General features: G+C 39.6%; 3 protein-coding genes across 4 annotated transcripts in view; all 3 read left to right on the plus strand.

Annotated features, from left to right (window-relative positions):
- Positions 1-10,855: 10,855 nt before the first annotated feature.
- Positions 10,856-13,353, plus strand: pcdhb (protocadherin b). Its single transcript, XM_061930176.1, has one exon. The coding sequence runs from the start codon at positions 10,936-10,938 to the stop codon at positions 13,351-13,353; it is 2,418 nt and encodes an 805-aa protein (XP_061786160.1). The 5' UTR covers positions 10,856-10,935.
- Positions 13,354-14,950: 1,597 nt separating this feature from the next.
- LOC133576968 (protocadherin alpha-C2-like) lies at positions 14,951-17,727 on the plus strand. The gene has a single exon (XM_061930413.1). The coding sequence runs from the start codon at positions 15,225-15,227 to the stop codon at positions 17,628-17,630; it is 2,406 nt and encodes an 801-aa protein (XP_061786397.1). The 5' UTR covers positions 14,951-15,224; the 3' UTR covers positions 17,631-17,727.
- A 763-nt stretch (positions 17,728-18,490) lies between these two features.
- Positions 18,491-21,405, plus strand: part of LOC133576896 (protocadherin alpha-C2-like) — a 44,450-nt gene continuing 41,535 nt past the window's right edge. For both annotated transcript variants that reach the window (XM_061930288.2, XM_061930286.2), the window contains exon 1: positions 18,491-21,058. In XM_061930288.2, coding sequence (XP_061786272.1) covers positions 18,668-21,058 — 2,391 coding nt within the window. In that variant the 5' untranslated portion in view covers positions 18,491-18,667. The remainder of the gene's footprint in view (positions 21,059-21,405) is intronic.

Below are 21,405 nucleotides of genomic sequence, written 5' to 3' on the forward strand. Positions count from 1 at the left end.
AATGCGATATCTGAAAGGGGTACACATATTTCCAAAGTAGGACCCCCCACCCAGACATATAATACTAGTACACAGCTCATGAAAAACAATATGTTATAGTCATTGTAAGTAGGCTAAAACACTTATATTACAAAATAATATCATGGAAATGACTGCTGTCATTTTATTATAATGATAAAACATTAAACTTGTTATTTAGTCAGGTTTGGGACAGGTGTGCTGCAGGTGTGACCACAGCGCTCACATGTACTCCACTGAATGCTGAAGGAGTGTTTAAGTTTGCTCACAGATACGGAAAATTAGAGAGGACATTGTTTGGGGGTATCCATAATACGCCGACAGGGAGAAGTTTTTATTTACACGATGAGTTGGGTGTGTCTTGCTCTGAGACCGACTCACCGAACCTCTAGGGTTTGATGGAACCCAGGTTAAGAACCACTGCTCTAGTGACTCAAAGGGCTTTTACATAGTGGAACCCAATATCTAAATTACATTTAATCCAGTGTGGGTGGCACTGGGAGCAGGTGGGTAAAGTGTCTTGCCCAAGGACACAACGACAGTGACTAGGATGGTGGAAGCGGGGATCAAACCTGGAACCCTCAAATTGCTGGCACGGCCACTCCACCAACCAAGCTACACCACCCCTAGGTATAGCTTGGTTAATAAAGGTAAAATATACATTTACTAATCAAATGTATAGGTTATCGTGTGACAATATCATGCGGCTAATCCTCATGTATGTTTCTTTTATTAATTTTACAAGCTGCCGGGCCTCTGAGGGAAGCCAAAACTGCAACGTGGCCCTCAGTGAAAACGAGTTTGACACCAAAAGATCCAAAATCCTGACATTAAAAATGTAATCTGCCGTTGACTGGATTCATCCAGCAGAGGGCGTCGTGGAGTAAGAATCACTAACCCCGCTGAGCTTCAGCCTTTATGACAAACCTATTATGACAACTCAAGGAGTAGGGCAAACAAGGGGTCAAAGGTTATTTGTTGGATTAACTCATGGAAAGGTCATACATTAGACTATATAGAGGAATTAATGTGTGGCCTGTTCCATTTGCTGTCCTCGTGCTTTTATTTTATTTTATTTTGATGTTTCCCTGTACAGTTTTGTATTGTGTTCCATCCATAGGTCACCCTCCATCCATTTTCTACCGCTTGTCCCTTTTGGGGTCGCGGGGGGATGCTGGAGCCTATCTCAGCTGCATTCGGGCGGAAGGCGGCGTACACCCTGGACAAGTCGCGACCTCATCCGCAGGGCCAACACAGATAGGCAGACAACATTCACACTCACATTCACACACTAGGGACCATTTAGTGTTGCCAATCAACCTATCCCCAGGTGCATGTCTTTGGAGGTGGGAGGAAGCCGGAGTACTCGTAGGGAACCCACGCAGTCACGGGGAGAACATGCAAACTCCATACATAAAGATCCCGAGCTATATATATATATATATATATATATATATATATATATATATATATATATATATATATATATATATATATGTATATATGTATATATATATATATATATACACACACATATACATATATATATACACATTATATATACACACATATACATATATATATATATATATATACATACACATATACACACATATACATATACATACATATACATATATATGTATATGTATATGTATGTATATGTGTGCATATATGTATATGTGTGTATATATATATATGTGTATATATATATATATATATATATATATATATATATATATATATATATATATGTGTGTGTATATATATATATATATATATATATATATATATATATATATATATATATATGTGTGTGTATATATATATATATATATATATATATATATATATATATATATATATATATATATATATATATATATATATATCGTATTTTTAAGTCGCAGTTTTTTTCATAGTTTGACCGGGCTCCAGTGCGACTTATATATGTTTTTTTCCTTCTTTACTATGCATTTTCGGCAGGTGCGACTTATACTCTGAAGAATACGGTATATATATATATTTTTTTTTTTGCAACATGAACATTTTATAAGGCATAATTAATAAATAAAGAAAACATGTTCACTGACTATAAAAACAATAATAATATAACAACGTTATGTAAATACAAATATATGATACTGATGATTTTTTTGAACACATTTATGGATTCTTAAATTTCCCTTTGAGGATCTCCCTTTTATTCACCATTATATTCATATTTTATTATTATTATTATTATATTATATTTCTATTTTTATTACATAAGTAAGTTTCCCATAATTAACCTCCACAGTGGACATTTATTTACGCCCTAAAATGTCCTCTACAGTGGACATTTAATTTTGCTCCATAACTAAAAATAGCCCTTTTATAAACTGAATTTGTATTTATTTTTGTAAAGTTTTTGCTCTAAATAAATGTCCTCTGCAGTGGACATTTATTGTTGCTCTATTACTACCAAAAAAAAAAAAAGTCCAAAATGTCCTCTGCAGTGGACACATATATTTGCTCTGTAAATAAGAATAGCTTTGAAATTGTATTTTTTTTTTTTCGGAATCAGAATCAGAAATACTTTATTAATCCCAGAGGGGAAATAAAAAATAAAAAATTGTTATCACTATATCTTCTTTTGATCCAAATGTCCTCTCCAGTGGACATTGTTTTTCCTCCATCCATCCTACTTTCTTAAATATCATCTCAGGAAGAAAAGACAATCTGTGCAAAAGGAGCAATTGTGCCTGAAAATACATGACATATGAGTTATGTATTTGCCAGGCAAGCAGTTAATTCATGATTACAACCCCGTTTCCATATGAGTTGCGAAATTGTGTTAGATGTAAATATAAACGGAATACAATGCAAATCATTTTCAACCCATATTCAGTTGAATATGCTACAAAGACAACATATTTGATGTTCAAACTGATAAACATTTTTTGTTTTGCAAATAATCATTAACTTTAGAATTTGATGCCAGCAACACGTGACAAAGAAGTTGGGAAAGGTGGCAATAAATACTGATAAAGTTGAGGAATGCTCATCAAACACTTATTTGGAACATCCCACAGGTGAACAGGCTAATTGGGAACAGGTGGGTGCCATTATTGGGTATAAAAGTAGATTCCATGAAATGCTCAGTCATTCACAAACAAGGATGGGGCGAGGGTCACCACTTTGTCAACAAATGCGTGAGCAATTTGTTGAACAGTTTAAGAAAAACCTTTCTCAACCAGCGATTGCAAGGAATTTAGGGATTTCACCATCTACGGTCCGTAATATCATCAAAGGGTTCAGAGAATCTGGAGAAATCACTGCACATAAGCAGCTAAGCCCGTGACCTTCGATCCCTCAGGCTGTACTGCATCAAAAAGCGACATCAGTGTGTAAAGGATATCACCACATGGGCTCAGGAACACTGCAGAAACCCACTGTCAGTAACTACAATTGGTCGCTACATCTGTAAGTGCAAGTTAAAACTCTCCTATGCAAGGCGAAAACCATTTATCAACAACACCCAGAAACGCCGTCGGCTTTGCTGGGCCTGAGCTCATCTAAGATGGACTGATACAAAGTGGAAAGTTGTTCTGTGGTCTGACGAGTCCACATTTCAAATTGTTTTTGGAAACTGTAGACGTCGTGTCCTCCGGACCAAAGAGGAAAAGAACTATCCGGATTGTTATAGGCGCAAAGTTGAAAAGCCAGCATGTGTGATGGTATGGGGGTTTATCAGTGCCCAAGGCATGGGTAACTTACACATCTGTGAAGGCGCCATTAATGCTGAAAGGTACATACAGGTTTTGGAGCAACATATGTTGCCATCCAAGCAACGTTACCATGGACGCCCCTGCTTATTTCAGCAAGACAATGCCAAGCCATGTGTTACATCAACGTGGTTTCATAGTAAAAGAGTGCGGGTACTAGACTGGCCTGCCTGTAGTCCAGACCTGTCTCCCATTGAAAATGTGTGGCGCATTATGAAGCCTAAAATAGCACAATGGAGACCCCCGGACTGTTGAACAACTTAAGCTGTACATCAAGCAAGAATGGGAAAGAATTCCACCTGAGAAGCTTCAAAAATGTGTCTCCTCAGTTCCCAAACGTTTACTGAGTGTTGTTAAAAGGAAAGGCCATGTAACACAGTGGTGAACATGCCCTTTCCCAACTACTTTGGCACGTGTTGCAGCCATGAAATTCTAAGTTAATTATTTGCAAAAAAAAAAAAATAAAGTTTATGAGTTTGAACATCAAATGTCTTGTCTTTGTAGTGCATTCAATTGAATATGGGTTGAAAAGGATTTGCGAATCATTGTATTTCGTTTATATTTACATCTCACACAATTTCCCAACTCATATGGAAACGGGGTTTGTTTGATTAGTTACAAAAAGGTAAAATCGCTCATGCAGAGGAGGAGACAAGAAGCTATAAGCAGAAAGTACGCTATAAAGAGCTGAGAGAACTACAAACTAAAGCACTATGAAATTAGCACACAAAAACTGACCAAGAAACTTTAGCAAACCAAAATCACTCTTTCTCGAGGGTACAAAGAAATCAATAAATAAGGCGAGGCAAGAACAATATTGGCTGTACTGCATCAACAAGCGACATCCGTGTGTAAAGGATATCACCACATGGGCTCAGGAACACTTCAGAAACCCACTGTCAGTAACTACAGTTGGTCGCTACATCTGTAAGTGCAAGTTAAAACCCTCCTATGCAAGATGATGCTGAAAGGTACATACAGGTTTTGGAGCAACACAACTTGGGTCAAGACTGTGGAGGAAGGCTGGCGGTATATGACGAGACGATATACTCTGGCACAGGACAAGAGGAGGACGAGACATGTATACACATGAGGGAGGGTGACACAGGTGGGCACAATCAGGCAATCAGGAGAGACATCAGACCAGCGAAACAGGAGGAAAGGCAAATGATCGAAAACGAGAGGGAGAGTTAACCTTTCAAAATAAAACAGGAAATGACAAGACAACATGAAACCCAAACAAGACTTCACCCAGGTGTGACAAAAACCGGTGCCCTTTTTTTGGTTTTAATTTACATTTTGGATCTGTAAAGTTGTGTATAGTATTTTAAACACACGTATTTTGAATCGGAATCAAAATAACTTGAGCATTGAGTGTGTGCTTAATTTGTGGTTGAGAAAAAAAGCAAACAACAAAAAAACAAAAAACAAATGATGAAGACATTTCCAGAACAAACACACAGCATTTACGAAGACAATACCCAGCCGGAGACGACTGAAACAGAGTTTTGATTGATTGATTGAGACTTTTATTAGTAGGTTGCACAGTACAGTACATATTCCGTACAATTGACCACTAAATGGTAACACCCGAATACGTTTTTCAACTTGTTTAAGTCGGGGTCCACTTAAATTGATTCATGATACAGATATATACTATCATCATAATACAGTCATCACACAAGATAATCATCAGGGTGTATACATTGAATTATTTACATTATTTACAATTCGGGGTGTGGAAGTAGTTTGACATGTACTTTGGTATCAGGGAGCTGTAGCGGATTTTATAGACCAGGCTCAGTGCAAGTTGTTTGACTTTGTCCTCCACCCTGAGCCAGCCCACTTTGGAGAAGTGGGTAGGAGTGAGGTGGGATCTGGGGTGGAGGTCTAGAAGTAATCTGACTAGCTTGTTCTGGGATGTTTGGAGTTTAGATTTGAGGGTTTTGGAGGTGCTAGGGTACCAGGAGGTGCATGCGTAATCGAAAAAGGGTTGAACGAGAGTTCCCGCCAGAATCTTCATGTTGCTTTTGTTGACCAGAGAGGAGAGTCTATAGAGAAATCTCGTTCGTTGGTTGACCTTTTTGATTACCTTGGTTGCCATTTTATCACAGGAAAGATTAGCCTAGGTAGGTGACCTCATCATCAGAGCAGTTTTGGAATTGTAACGGAGGCTGATCAGAGCAAAAAAACTTGGCTAATTGTTTTCTGTCTATAGTGTTTGATTTCATAAATGCTATTTCATAAGTGTAGTGAAACTATAAGTGGCGTTATCATCATTTTAGGGATCACACAGAGTTTGCAGCTCTCAGTGGGTTATATTTGATAAGAAATGGGCTCAAATGCCTTTTTGTATGGTGAACGTTGCCGACTAGAGATGTCATGCGTTAATGCGTTAAAATGTAATATCGGAAATTATCGGTATCGTTTTTTTCATTATCGGTATGTTTTAAAAAAAAATATATATATTTGTTTTTATTTTGTTTTATTAAATCAACATGAAAAACACAAGATACACTTACAATTAGTGCACCAACCCAAAAAACCTCCCTCCCCCATTCACACTCATTCACACAAAAGGGTTGTTTCTTTCTGTTATTAATATTCTGGTTCCTACATTATATATCAATATATATCAATACAGTCTGCAAGGGATACAGTCCGTAAGCACACATGATTGTGCGTGCTGCTGGTCCACTAATAGTACTAACCTTTAACAGTTCATTTTACTCATTTTCATTCATTACTAGTTTCTATGTAACTGTTTTTATATTGTTTTACTTTCTTTTTTATTCAAGAAAATGTTTTTATTTTATTTATCTTATTTTATTTTATTAATTTAAAAAAAAGTACCTTATCTTCACCATACCTGGTTGTCCAAATTAGGCATAATAATGTGTTAATTCCACGACTGAATATGTCGGTTGATATCGGCATCGGTAATTAAAGAGTTGGACAATATCGGAATATCGGATATCGGCAAAAAGCCATTATCGGACATCCCTATTGCCGACCCCTGGAGTACACCAACCAACAAGCCTCAATATAAATGTAGTACTTTAGACAAAAAAAAGTACCGGTTAATCATGATTCATTTGACAGGTTATTACCCGTATGCATACTGTAAATTATTTTTTTTAAACCGGCCCTCTGAAAGCAGCCATTACTGCCATGTGGCCCTCGATGAAAATGAGTTTGACACCCCTGTTTTAGACAAACAATCATTGTGGACAATTTAGAGCAGGGGTCACCAACGCGGTGCCCGCGGGCACCAAGTCGCCCGTAAGGACCAGATGAGTAGCACGCTGGCCTGTTCTAAAAATAGCTCAAATAGCAGCACTTACCAGTGAGCTGCCTCTATTTTTTTGTATTTTATTTATTTACTAGCAAGCTGGTCTCGCTTTGCTCGACATTTTTCATTCTAAGAGAGAAAAAACTCAAATAGAATTTGGAAATCCAAGAAAATATTTTAAAGACTTGGTCTTCACTTGTTTAAATACATTCATTTATTTTTTTTACTTTGCTTCTTATAACTTTCAGAAAGACAATTTTAAAGAAAAAATAGAACCTTAAAAATTATTTTAGGATTTTTAAAAACATATACCTTTTTACCTTTTAAATTCCTTCCTCTTATTTCCTGACAATTTAAATCAATGTTCAAGTTTTTTTTTAATTTTTTTTTTTATTGTAAAGAATAATAAATACATTTTAATTTAATTCTTCATTTTAGCTTCTGTTTTTTCGATGAAGAATATTTGTGAAATATTTCTTCAAACCTATTATGATTAAAATTCAAAAAAAATATTCTGGCAAATCTAGAAAATCTGTAGAATCAAATTTAAATCTTATTTCATAGTCTTTTGAATTTATTTTAAAATTTTTGTTCTGGAAAATCTAGGAGAAATAATGATTTCTCTTTGTTAGAAATAATGCTAGGTCCAATTTGTTATATATTCTAACAAAGTGCAGATTGGATTTTAACCTATTTAAAACAGTCATAAAAATTCTAAAATTAATCTTAATCAGGAAAAATTACTGATGATGTTCCATAAATTATTTTTTTAATTTTTTCAAAAAGATTCAAATTCAACTTATCTTTGCGAATCAGCCTTTTCTGACATGAACTTCATCAAGAACAAACACAGAACACGCCTCACTGATGCACATCTGCAAGACTCACTCAGAGTTGCAGTGTCAAGTTACACACCAGAGTACAACACACTTGTTAACAGCATGCAATGCCAGGCTTCCCAGTAACTGACGAAGAAACAGATAACAGATTTGGTGTCCAGTTCAAAGTGTGACATGATTTATTTAAAAATTGGAGAGTTGAATTTTGTATTTTACATGAGTTATTATTTGTACAAACATGGTGCAAAGTAATTCATGATTTGTTAAAAAATGTTAGTGGCTAAAATGGGATATTGTGATTTCACAAGACTGTCTTAGAAGTGATCATTTGAAAATGTTCAATTTGAAAAATGTGCACTTAAGAGAAAATATAAAAATAAAGTGTTGCATATTGATATGTATCTGTTTCTATATATATTTATTGTGAGAAATCATTAAGATGATCAGTGTTTCCACAAAGATAAATATCATTAATTATTAATAATAACATAGAGTTAAAGGTCAATTGAGCAAATTGGCTATTTCTGGCAATTTATTTAAGTGTGTATCAAACTGGTAGCCCTTCGCATTAATCAGTACCCAAGAAGTAGCTCTTGGTTTCAAAAAGGTTGGTGACCCTTGATTTAGAGTCTCCATATAACTGAACATGCATGTTTTTTGGAAGCTGGAGATGAAACAAAGGAGACATAAAAGAGTCACACAAAAATATAAAATATGTGACAGTAAAACTCGAGGTAACAACTTGAATATTATATCACTCAAAATGCTATTGTTGGGGGTTTCAATTGGTAACTAAATGACAGAACATGATGTCAGTTCTTAATACTACCTCAGCTATATTGCTGCAACAAACAGGTACACAGCAATAATGTTTACACTGGCCCACTATCACCCTTTGATTGATTGATTGAGAAGTTTATTGACATTTTAAACCTCTTTAACCTCTGCTAATCTACTTCTATATAATATGTAAAATCTGCAGCAACAGAGCATGACATAATTTAACCTTTGACCTCAGCCAGTCATCTTGGGATTTATTTATTTTCATTTTAACAATCTGCTTGAATAAATAATGTTATTATATTAGAGCCTGATGGAAATGCATGTCACTTTTAATTTGCACTTTTTTTTTGGTCATCTGTGAATGACATGCTAAGATGCTTAAACAAAACAGTACAAGTTCCATATTGAAAACAATGCAAACATATATGTTGTGAAATATTGTATTTTATATGACATACAGTATATGATGGTTCATGGTTATCATAAACAGTGACACAGGTGAGAATCTAACACGAGTATGAAGATCATGCATACATTTTAAAAATGTACATTTTCTTCTACTAATCAAGGAGTGTATTGAGGGTGTTTGGATTGTGTTAATTTTATAAATTTTATTAAATAGTTTTGGTTACTAAATGTCAGTGACGTGCAGTCACTAGAGGCAGGTGAGGCGGGGCCTCACTTGCCATCATGGAAAGAAAACAAATGTAATTTTTGTTTTTTTTAATTAAATTGTTATATGTATCCAGTGATTATACTATAAAGTTATTTTCCATTTAACTTCACCCGTTTTAGATTTTTTTTTTTTAAATCGCTGAATTTTCACATTTGCCGTTCAAATACTGTTAAGAGACAGTGCGGTTAACAGCAGCCAGTTGAGGCACGTCACTCAGTGCCTCAACATGGATTGCGGACTCGGCTAACTGCTGGCCTGCTGTGCAGTGAGACCGTATTGCTATATGAACTTTATTATACATTTCCATAGTTTAGTTAGCTGAGGTATATAATGTACAGTGTATGTTGTCAACAACTGTATGTGTGTAACGTATTTCTTGTGCTGAGCGATCATAAATCTGCTGCAAAAGACGCACTGGCTGAGGCTCGCCTTCTGCACCCCCTCCATAGAATGCACGGCAACCCCTGACGGGAGTGTTATATCAACTAAAGCCCACACTTAAACTTTCCACGTGCAAGATTGAATCTATTTAAAAAAGTTATTTCATAAGAAGCCAAAAAGTGCAAAAACAATAATGTTTGTGTTGGAGGAGTTGTGAATGACTGCAGGGCCACAAAATTAGGTACACCTGCAGACTGCAGGTGTACCTAATTCACAACTCCTCCAACACGAACATTATTGTTTTTGCACTTTTTGGCTTCTTATTAAATAACTTTTGTAACCTATTTTTATGGGCTTACCTCTTTGTGATGTTAAGTTCCTGTTATGCGCTGTTATACAGTATATGCCTTGAGCTCTTATTTTGAAGGCGCTAAGAGCGGAAGTGATGACATGTTGTAGTGGAGCGGAAGTTTTTGAAAGAAGGTAAATAAAGTGGTCCTCGTGTAAACTGGAGCCTCCGTGTTTGTTATTTTGTAGTTTCATACAGTATAGGCGACATTTATGGTGATTTAATAACCCCCAATTCCAACCCTTGATGCTGAGTGCCAAGAAGAATGCTGGTATGAGCTTTTAAACATAACCCGTTAACTGCTGCCAATCAAATGGTGAATAAGATACTCTTTAGGGTTCATGTGTTTGTAAATCTGACTATGATGAAGTCATTGCCTCACCAGCCATCAACCTCACCGCACGTCACAGCTAAATGTCCTAACACAATTGAAGTAAATCTGCTCATTGGTGGAGACAAATGACACACATAAGTAATACTACCATTGAAATTAATCCAATTTGATATTTTCATATTCAAGAATGAGTATTTGGCAAGGCCGTGGAAAACATTTTTGGTGTCTTATGTATGTCTTTGTAAAGATACAATGTGCCATTTTAGCCACAAGAGGTCACTGTAGATCTACATTTTAATTCCTCCTTCCAGCTGAGGCATCTCGTCACACCCACTCTATAGGGTGGGGGACATGTCTTTCTTTCATTAATTATGTTTCTTTTTGAGGCAGTCCTGCTGCTCCTGGATATGGCTTGAGTATTTTCAGATCTCTGAACGAAATAAACCGGGATATTACATTGTATCTTTTGTTTTTTTGTTTTCAAGAGAGGTCAGGCATGTCTTACGCAGGACAACGGATGGCTTTTTGGACCGGTGTCTTTGTCTTTTGTGTGGCCTGGCCGGCTGCTTTGTCTGTGACGCGCTACTCCATCGCCGAGGAGATGGAGAGGGGCTCTGTGGTGGCCAACCTGGCCGCAGATTTAGGACTGGAGCCTGGAGGATTGGCGCAACGAGAGGTAAAACTTGATATTTTCCACAACAAAAAATACCTGGACGTCAATAAAAAGACGGGGGAGCTGTTCGTTGTGGAGAAAATGGACAGGGAGTATCTCTGTCCGTCAAAACCAGCTTCTTGTCTCCTCAAGCTTGATGTAGTCATAGAAAGCCCGTTGCGCATTTTTAACATTGAGCTTGGAATATCCGATATAAACGACAATGCGCCACATTTTAGACGAGATAGAGTTGAATTGGACGTGTCTGAATCGGCCACACCAGGGGAGAGGTTCTCCCTCCCTAATGCAGTGGATCCAGATGTTGGCATTAACACAGTAAAAACATACAAACTCAGCCCGAGCCAGCATTTCACTATCGAAATCCAAACAGGCACTGACGGGACGCAGTATGTAGATTTAGTGCTGACCAAGGCTTTGGACCGAGAGGAGACTGCGGTGCATAATTTAGTACTAACAGCAGTGGACGGTGGTGATCCGGTGCGCTCCGGCACCGCTAATATTATTGTGAGAGTGCAGGACACAAACGATAACCCGCCTCGGTTTGACAAGCAGATTTACACAATTGACATGACAGAGAATTCTCCAATTGGGACCGTGGTGATGAAGCTCAACGCTACAGATCTTGACGAGGGTCCAAACTCGGAGCTGGTGTACTCCTTCACACTATACACATCAGAAAAAACCCAAGATGTGTTTGCTTTAAACCCAAGCACAGGTGAGATAACAGTAAAGGGGACTATCGACTATGAAGATATGAAGTTTTATGAGATGCACGTCGAAGCGAGAGACAAAGGCGAGTTCCCCCTCCAGGGACAGTGTAAAGTAGTCGTCCATGTCACGGATATGAATGACAATTACCCAGAAATCACCATCCAGTCTGTGAAAAACACCGTGAACGAGGACGTCCCCGTTGGAACTGTTATCGCCCTGGTGGCCATAAGTGACAGAGACACTGGCGATAATGGGAACGTCAACTTATACATTCATGACTCAATCCCTTTTGTTCTAAACAAGTCCTCGGACGGACCGAGGCATTACAAGCTCCTTGTGTCCGAGCCTTTGGATCGGGAATCAGTACCTGATTACGAAATCACACTCATAGTGAGAGACTCAGGAACACCATCTCTATCTGATAATGAAACAATTACTCTGCATCTGCTGGATGTGAATGATAATGTTCCACACTTCCCTCAGTCCTTTTATACCATACGTGTGATGGAGAATAACGCTCCTGGCGCCTTGCTCAGTTCACTCAGTGCGTTTGACCCTGACCTCCATGAGAACCAGTACCTAGTTTACTTCATCCTCGAGAAGGAGATAGCCAACACCTCCATGTCCATGCTGTTCTCCATCAATCCGGAGAACGGGAACCTTTACGCACTAAAGACTTTTGACTACGAGATGGAGAAGGATTTTCTTTTCCACATTGAGGCCAGAGACTCCGGCTCTCCTCCACTCAGTAGCAACGTCACAGTCCACATCATTATCGTCGACCAGAACGACAACGCTCCAGTTATTGTCTCTCCTTGGCGAGCGCACGGCTCCGTGGTGGAGGAGAAGATCCCCAGATCCACTGATAAAGGATCTCTGGTTGCCAAGGTGATAGCTTTGGACGTGGACTCGGTGCACAACTCTCGAATCACCTACCACTTCCTGCAGGTGACTGATGCCACCTTGTTCAGTCTGGACCAGTACAACGGAGAGATCCGAACCATGAGGATGTTCAGTTACAAAGATCCTCGCCACCAGAGACTGGTTGTTGTTGCCAAGGACAACGGGGATCCGGCTCTCTCTGCTACAGTCACCATCAAGCTGTCCACGGTGGAGACTGCTGTGAAGGCCTACTCGGACATGACTGAGGTCCCTCTGGAATACGACATTTTCACAGACCTCAACCTGTATCTGGTCATCGGTCTGGGCTCAGTGTCCTTCCTGCTGCTCATCACCATCTTGGTCACCATCGTGCTCAAATGTCAGAATACCAAGCCCAGCATGTCGGCTCCTCCCAGCAGGAACAGTGTGATCAGTGAGAGGAACTCAACAATCGCAGATTCCACTCTGGTGTCCAACGACGCCTACTGGTACAGTCTGTTTCTAGCCGAGACCAGAAAAGGAAAGATGGTGGTCCGGCAGCCTGTGCCAAAGGGTTCCAGATACATGGTGTCCAGTATTCCCAGGAGCACAGGCATGTCTGAGACTAGTGGCTCTGCTACTTCAACCTTACAGGTAAGCACATTTTGACTTTCAAATTCATATTAATCTCGTCATATTGCCTTTTTGTGGTTTGTCTATGCAAGCATGTTCTCCAGGAACATGTTCCAAATACACTTTCACTGGGTTTTTTTCACTAAAAAGGTGAAACAGTTATATCACTTTAATGAAAATTCCATCCATCCATCCATTTTCTACCGCTTATTCCCTTCGGGGTCGCGGGGGGCGCTGGAGCCTATCTCAGCTACAATCGGGCGGAAGGCGGGGTACACCCTGGACAAGTCGCCATTAAAAAAATGTATCAATGATGTTCATACTCTAAAAAAAGTAGTTTCATTCAGATCCGCAATATCGTCCGGATTGAAGGGCATAAACTATGACACAATACATTGACACAAAATAACAATCACATTTAATTCTAAGAAAGTCTCAAAAACCTTTGAAGCATATGTGTCAAGACTTGGACTATGGCTTGGTTTGTTCTCCCGAGGTGCAAGTGAATTGGACCAGATGTGGCGTGAAGGTAAATACATGATTTGTTCAAACACTATAACTACAAAGAAAAGGATCAAACAAAAGGCGCGCACAGGGGCGGAGGTACAAAACTAGACTATAAACACAGAACTTGCGCATTGGCAGAAACTATGAACAATTAAACAAAACTTGCAAACTATGACATGAATAAAGAAAACCTACTTGGATGAAAAAAACGGCATGAAAAAGCACAGCAAGTGTCATAAGGGTGTGTGGAGAGTATAAATGCGGGATGTCATCAGAACGACAAACTGAAAACAATGAACTTAAATACTATCGACATGATTAACGAAAACAGGTGCGTGACTCAAAACGTGAAACAGGTGCGTGACGTGACAGGTGAAAACTAATGGTTGCTATGGTGACAAAACAAAAGTGCGCAAAAAGTCCAAAAACAAAACCGAACATGACCAAAACAAAAACATGATTACACAGACATGACAATATGCTCACTTTATATATTCTGCTAAATAAGCACTTCTTATGTAATTTTGATGCAGGAATATCAGAAAAGTTAATAGAATATAGTAGGAATAGCCATCAACAAATACAGGTTGTTTAATGAAGACATGTGGACTGGAATATGCACAAAACAAATACAAACACACCGTGATTTGTCTTTTTGTAAGAAGTATAATTTTATTTAGCTCCAGCTCGTGGTGCCCAAGACGAGACTTAAAACCTGGGGAGACAGGGCCTTCTCTGTGGTCGGCCCTAAGCTCTGGAACACTCTGCCCCTCCATGTTCGAACTGCTCCCACAGTGGAGTGTTTTAAGTCTCCTCTTAAGACCCACTTTTATTCTTTGGCTTTTAACACTACGTGAGTTGTGTGGTACTCTGTTGTCTTCTGTGTTTTTAAAATGTTGATTTCTATTTACTGTTTTAATTGGTTTTACCCTTTAAAATTGTTTTTAATTATATTTATTTTATATTTTTTTTAATTGTGTTTAATATTGTTGTGCAGCACTTTGGAAACAGTTTGTTGTTTAAATGTTCTATATAAATAAAGTGGATTGGATTGGATTGGATTTAAAAAAAGCTCCAAGTTGAATTTTTTTTTCTTCAGTAACTACTTCATGTCATGTAATGTGGACTAAGATGCAGAGGATGGCGCTATTTGGCCATTTTGTTACCATCCAGGGCAGGGAATCATTTGTTTGATTTGGAAGAAGGTATTGGAAGAGAAGGACAGCTCCGTGGTGCTGAAATCCACACGGGACAAAGAAAACAATCATTTTGGGCTGTATTTGAGATGCAACTTTTATTATTTTGTCTGGAAGATCACCTGGATGTTTATAATCAAGATTATTGTAGCACACTGAGCCTTATTTGCCGCTTATAAGGAATACTGGACATCAAATGTGACAATGAGGCCACACAAAAGGTACGTGCTTCTCATCGTGTTCTTGTACACAATTCCCTGTGTTTGGGCTTCAGTGACTCATTATTCAATCCCAGAGGAGCTCAAGGAAGGATCAGTGGTTGCAAACCTTGCAAATGATCTCAATTTGGATGTTACAAGTCTGATTAGACGCAAGATGCGAGTCGACATCATCGCTAATAAGAAATATCTGGACGTGAACAAAGAGACGGGGGAACTGTACATTGTGGAGAAGATTGACAGGGAACATATCTGTACCACAAAATCGACATCGTCGTGTTATCTCAAGCTGGAGGTGACGCTGGAAAACCCACTGCGTATTTTCAACATAGAGTTAGAAATACTAGATATGAATGACAACGCCCCGCAGTTCAGACGTGACTCCATTCATTTAGATATATCTGAATCTACATCAGCAGGGGAGAGGTTCTCTTTGAGCAATGCAGTCGATCCTGATGTGGGGAGCAATTCAGTAAAAACATATCATCTGAGTGAAAGTGAGCATTTTAATATTGAAGTTCAGACTGGAAGAGATGGGTCGAAATTCGCAGAACTGATAATGAAGAGGAATTTAGACCGAGAGCAGCAGGCTGAACATAATATAATATTAACGGCAGTAGATGGCGGCAAACCTCCTCGTTCTGGTACTGTCAGTATTATTGTCCATGTTTTAGACACCAATGACAACGCTCCTTTGTTTAATGAGTCTATTTACAGTGTGAAAATAATAGAGAATTCTCCTATTGGCAGCCTTGTTATTGATTTAAATGCTACTGACTTAGATGAAGGCTCCAACTGTGATTTAACATATTCATATAGTTTATACACACCAGAGAAAACACAAGAAACGTTTCACTTAAATCCGACTACTGGTGAGATTACTGTTAAAGGAATGTTGAATTATGAAGATTTTAAGATTTATGATATGGAAGTTATAGCAGCAGACAAAGGAGTCAACAGTTTATCAGGACAATGTACAATTAAAATTCAAGTTGAGGACATGAATGACAACCATCCAGAAATATCTATTAAATCGTTCCAAAGTCCAGTCAGTGAGAATATTGATGTTGACACGGTGATAGCAGTGGTCAGTGTGAGTGATAAGGACTCAGGTGACAATGGAGTAGTGGATCTTCACATTCCTCATAAAATGCCTTTTAAACTGAGGGAGTCCTCTGATAACTATTACGAGTTAGTGGTCTCCGAGCCATTAGACCGTGAGAAGGTTCCAGAATATGACATCACCTTCACTGTCACAGACCGAGGCTCCCCTCCTTTGAGTGACAATGAAACGATGACTTTACATCTGCTGGATGTGAATGATAATGTTCCACACTTCCCTCAGTCCTTTTATACCATACGTGTGATGGAGAATAACGCTCCTGGCGCCTTGCTCAGTTCACTCAGTGCGTTTGACCCTGACCTCCATGAGAACCAGTACCTAGTTTACTTCATCCTAGAGAAGGAGATCGTCAACACCTCCATGTCCATGTTGTTCTCCATCAATCCAGAGAACGGGAACCTTTACGCACTAAAGACTTTTGACTATGAGATGGAGAAGGATTTTCTTTTCCACATTGAGGCCAGAGACTCCGGCTCTCCTCCACTCAGCAGCAACGTCACAGTCCACATCATCATTATGGACCAGAACGACAACGCTCCAGTTATTGTCTCTCCTTGGCGAGCGCACGGCTCCGTGGTGGAGGAGAAGATCCCCAGATCCACTGATAAAGGTTCTCTGGTCGCCAAGGTGATAGCTTTGGATGTGGACTCGGTGCACAACTCTCGTATCACCTACCACTTCCTGCAGGTGACTGATGCCACCTTGTTCAGTCTGGACCAGTACAACGGAGAGATCCGAACCATGAGGATGTTCAGTTACAAAGATCCACGTCACCAGAGACTGGTTGTTGTTGCCAAGGACAACGGCGAGCCCGCTCTCTCTGCTACAGTCACCATCAAGCTGTCCACGATGGAGACTGCTGTGAAGGCCCACTCGGACATGACTGAGGTGCCCATGGAATACGACATCTTCTCAGACCTCAATCTGTATTTGGTCATCGGTCTGGGCTCGGTGTCCTTCCTGCTGCTAATCACCATCTTGGTCACCATCGTGCTCAAGTGTCAGAATACCAAGCCAAGCATGGCAGCTCCTCCCAGCAGGAACAGTGTGATCAGTGAGAGGAACTCCACCATCGCAGATTCCACTCTGGTGTCCAACGACGCCTACTGGTACAGTCTGTTTCTGGCAGAGACCAGGAAAGGAAAGATGGTGGTCAGGCAGCCTGTGCCAAAGGGTTCCAGATACATCGTGTCCAGTATTCCCAGGAGCACAGGCATGTCTGAGACTAGTGGCTCTGCTCCTTCAACCTTGCAGGTAAGAAAATGTTAACTGCTGGATTAATATTAACATTGTCATATTGCCTTTTTGTGGTTTGGCTATGTGAGCATGCCTTCCAGGAACATGTTTCAGACATACACTTTAATAAGCTTTTTTCTCTAAAAAGCTGCACTAATTTATGTCGGATAAATGAAAATTAAGGAAGTGATCAATCATGGTCAAATCTAAAAAAAAAGTCGTTTCATTCAGATCCAAAATTTCTTCTGGATCCAAGGGTATAAAATATAAAATATCACACAATACAAACAAAATAATAATCACAGCTATTTCTCAAAAAGTCCAAAAATCTAGGCTAAAGTGTGTGAATGTAAGTGTTAATGGTTGTCTGTATGTCTGTGTTGGCCCTGGTATTAGCTGGTGACTTGTCCAGGGTGTACTCCGTCTTCTTTCCGGGTGCATCTGGTATAAGCTACAGCCTCACACCCGCGACCCCAAAAGGGACAATGGGTAGAAAAGGGATGAACGGAATTAACATTTTCACTTTATAGTTCTGCAAAATAAGCAATGCATTACCCGATTATGATGTCATAAATATATAAGATCAGTCAATAGACTATAATAGGAATATCCATTTCATTTTTGACAAATACAGGTATTTTTATGATTACACATGGACAGGAAGTTGCGCAAATCCCCTTCATTAGGATTCATCACTTTGGAGGAAGTAAACATATACTTTAAAAAGAGCTCCACGTTGAAATCTATTTATTTTAATAACTACTTCATGTCATGTAATATCAACTAAGACGCAGAGGATGGCGCTATTTAGCCATTTTTTCCCATGCATCCCACCTATGCATTGACTGGGAATTTATTGTTTAATTTGGAGGAGGGCATGGAAAGAAGAGGACAGCTCTGTGGTGCTGACAACCACACGGGACAAAGAAAACTATCATTTTGGGCTGTATTTGGGATGAAACTTTAATTATTTTGTCTGGAAGATCACCTGGATGATTATAATCAAGATTATTGTAGCACACTGAGCCTTATTTGCCGTGTATAAGGAATACTGGACATCAAATGTGACAATGAGGCCACACAAAAGGTATGTGCTTCTCATTGTGTTCTTGTACACAATTCCCTGTGTTTGGGCTTCAGTGACTCATTATTCAATCCCAGAGGAGCTCAAGGAAGGATCAGTGGTTGCCAACCTTGCAAATGATCTCCGTTTGGATGTTACAAGTCTGATTAGACGCAAGATGCGAGTCGACATCATCGCTAATAAGAAATATCTGGACGTGAACAAAGAGACGGGGGAACTGTACATTGTGGAGAAGATTGACAGGGAACATATCTGTACCACAAAATGGACATCGTCGTGTTATCTCAAGATGGAAGTGACACTGGAAAACCCACTGCGTATTTTCAACATAGAGTTAGAAATACTAGATATGAATGACAACGCCCCGCAGTTCAGGCGTGACTCCATTCATTTAGATATATCTGAATCTACATCAGCAGGGGAGAGATTCTCTTTGAGCAATGCAGTCGATCCTGATGTGGGGAGCAATTCAGTAAAAACATATCATCTGAGTGAAAGTGATCATTTTAATATCGAAGTACAGACTGGAAGAGATGGGTCGAAATTCGCAGACTTGATAATGAAGAGGAATTTAGACCGAGAGCAGCAGGCTGAACATAATCTAATATTAACGGCAGTAGATGGCGGCACACCTCCTCGTTCTGGTACTGTCAGTATTATTGTCCATGTTTTAGACACCAATGACAACGCTCCTTTGTTTAATGAATCTATTTACAGTGTGAACATAATGGAGAATTCTCCCATTGGCAGCCTTGTTATTGATTTAAATGCTACTGACTTAGATGAAGGCTCCAACTCTGATTTAACATATTCATATAGTTTATACACACCAGAGAAAACACAAGAAACATTTCACTTAAATCCTTCTACTGGTGAGATTACTGTTAGAGGAATGTTAAACTATGAAGATTTTAAGATTTATGATATGGAAGTTATAGCAGCAGACAAAGGAGTCAACAGTTTATCAGGACAATGTACAATTAAAATTCAAGTTGAAGACATGAATGACAACCATCCAGAAATATCTATTAAATCGTTCCAAAGTCCGGTCAGTGAGAATATTGATGTTGACACGGTGATAGCAGTGGTCAGTGTGAGTGATAAGGACTCAGGTGACAATGGAGTAGTGGATCTTCACATTCCTCATAAAATGCCTTTAAAACTGAGGGAGTCCTCTGGTAACTATTACGAGTTAGTGGTCTCCGAGCCATTAGACCGTGAAAAGGTTCCAGAATATGACATCACCTTCACTGTCACAGACCGAGGCTCCCCTCCTTTAAGTGACAATGAAACCATGACTTTACATCTGCTGGATGTGAATGATAATGTTCCACACTTCCCTCAGTCCTTTTACACCATACGTGTGTTGGAGAATAACGCTCCTGGCGCCTTGCTCAGTTCACTCAGTGCGTTTGACCCTGACCTCCATGAGAACCAGTACCTAGTTTACTTCATCCTAGAGAAGGAGATCGTCAACATCTCCATGTCCATGCTGTTCTCCATCAATCCAGAGAACGGGAACCTTTACGCACTAAAGACTTTTGACTATGAGATGGAGAAGGATTTTCTTTTCCACATTGAGGCCAGAGACTCTGGCTCTCCTCCACTCAGCAGCAACGTCACAGTCCACATCATCATTATGGACCAGAATGACAACGCTCCGGTTATTGTCTCTCCTTGGCGAGCGCACGGCTCCGTGGTGGAGGAGAAGATCCCCAGATCCACTGATAAAGGATCTCTGGTTGCCAAGGTGATAGCTTTGGACGTGGACTCGGTGCACAACTCTCGTATCACCTACCACTTCCTGCAGGTGACTGATGCCACCTTGTTTAGTCTAGACCAGTACAACGGCGAAATCCGCACTATGAGGATGTTCAGTTACAAAGACCCTCGCCACCAGAGACTGGTTGTTGTTGCCAAGGACAACGGGGATCCGGCTCTCTCTGCTACAGTCACCATCAAGCTGTCCACGATTGAGACTGCTGTGAAGGCCTACTCGGACATGACTGAGGTGCCCATGGAATACGACATTTTCTCAGACCTCAACCTGTATTTGGTCATCGGTCTGGGCTCGGTGTCCTTCCTGCTGCTCATCACCATCTTGGTCACCATCGTGCTCAAGTGTCAGAATACCAAACCCAGCATGGCGGCTCCGCCAAGCAGGAACAGTGTGATCAGTGAGAGGAACTCCACCATCGCAGATTCTACTCTGGTGTCCAACGACGCCTACTGGTACAGTCTGTTTCTGGCAGAGACCAGGAAAGGAAAGATGGTGGTCAGGCAGCCTGTGCCAAAGGGTTCCAGGTATATCGTGTCCAGTATTCCCAGGAGCACAGGCATGTCTGAGACTAGTGGCTCTGCTCCTTCAACCTTGCAGGTAAGAAAATGTTAACTGCTGGATTAATATTAACATTGTCATATTGCCTTTTTGTGGTTTGGCTATGTGAGCATGCCTTCCAGGAACACGTTTCAGACATACACTGTAATTAGCTTTTTTCTCCAAAAAGCTGCACTAATTTATGTCAGATAACTGAAAATTAAGGAAGTGATCAATTATGGTAAAATCTAAAAAAAAAAAGTTGTTTCATTCAGATCCAAAATTTCTTCTGGATCCAAGGGTATAAAATATAAAATACCACACAATACAAACAAAATAATAATCTATTTCTCAAAAAGTCCAAAAATCTAGGCTAAAGTGTGTGAATGTAAGTGTTAATGGTTGTC

This window comes from Nerophis lumbriciformis, linkage group LG36 (assembly GCF_033978685.3).
Source record: "Nerophis lumbriciformis linkage group LG36, RoL_Nlum_v2.1, whole genome shotgun sequence".
Classification (NCBI taxonomy): domain Eukaryota; kingdom Metazoa; phylum Chordata; class Actinopteri; order Syngnathiformes; family Syngnathidae; genus Nerophis; species Nerophis lumbriciformis.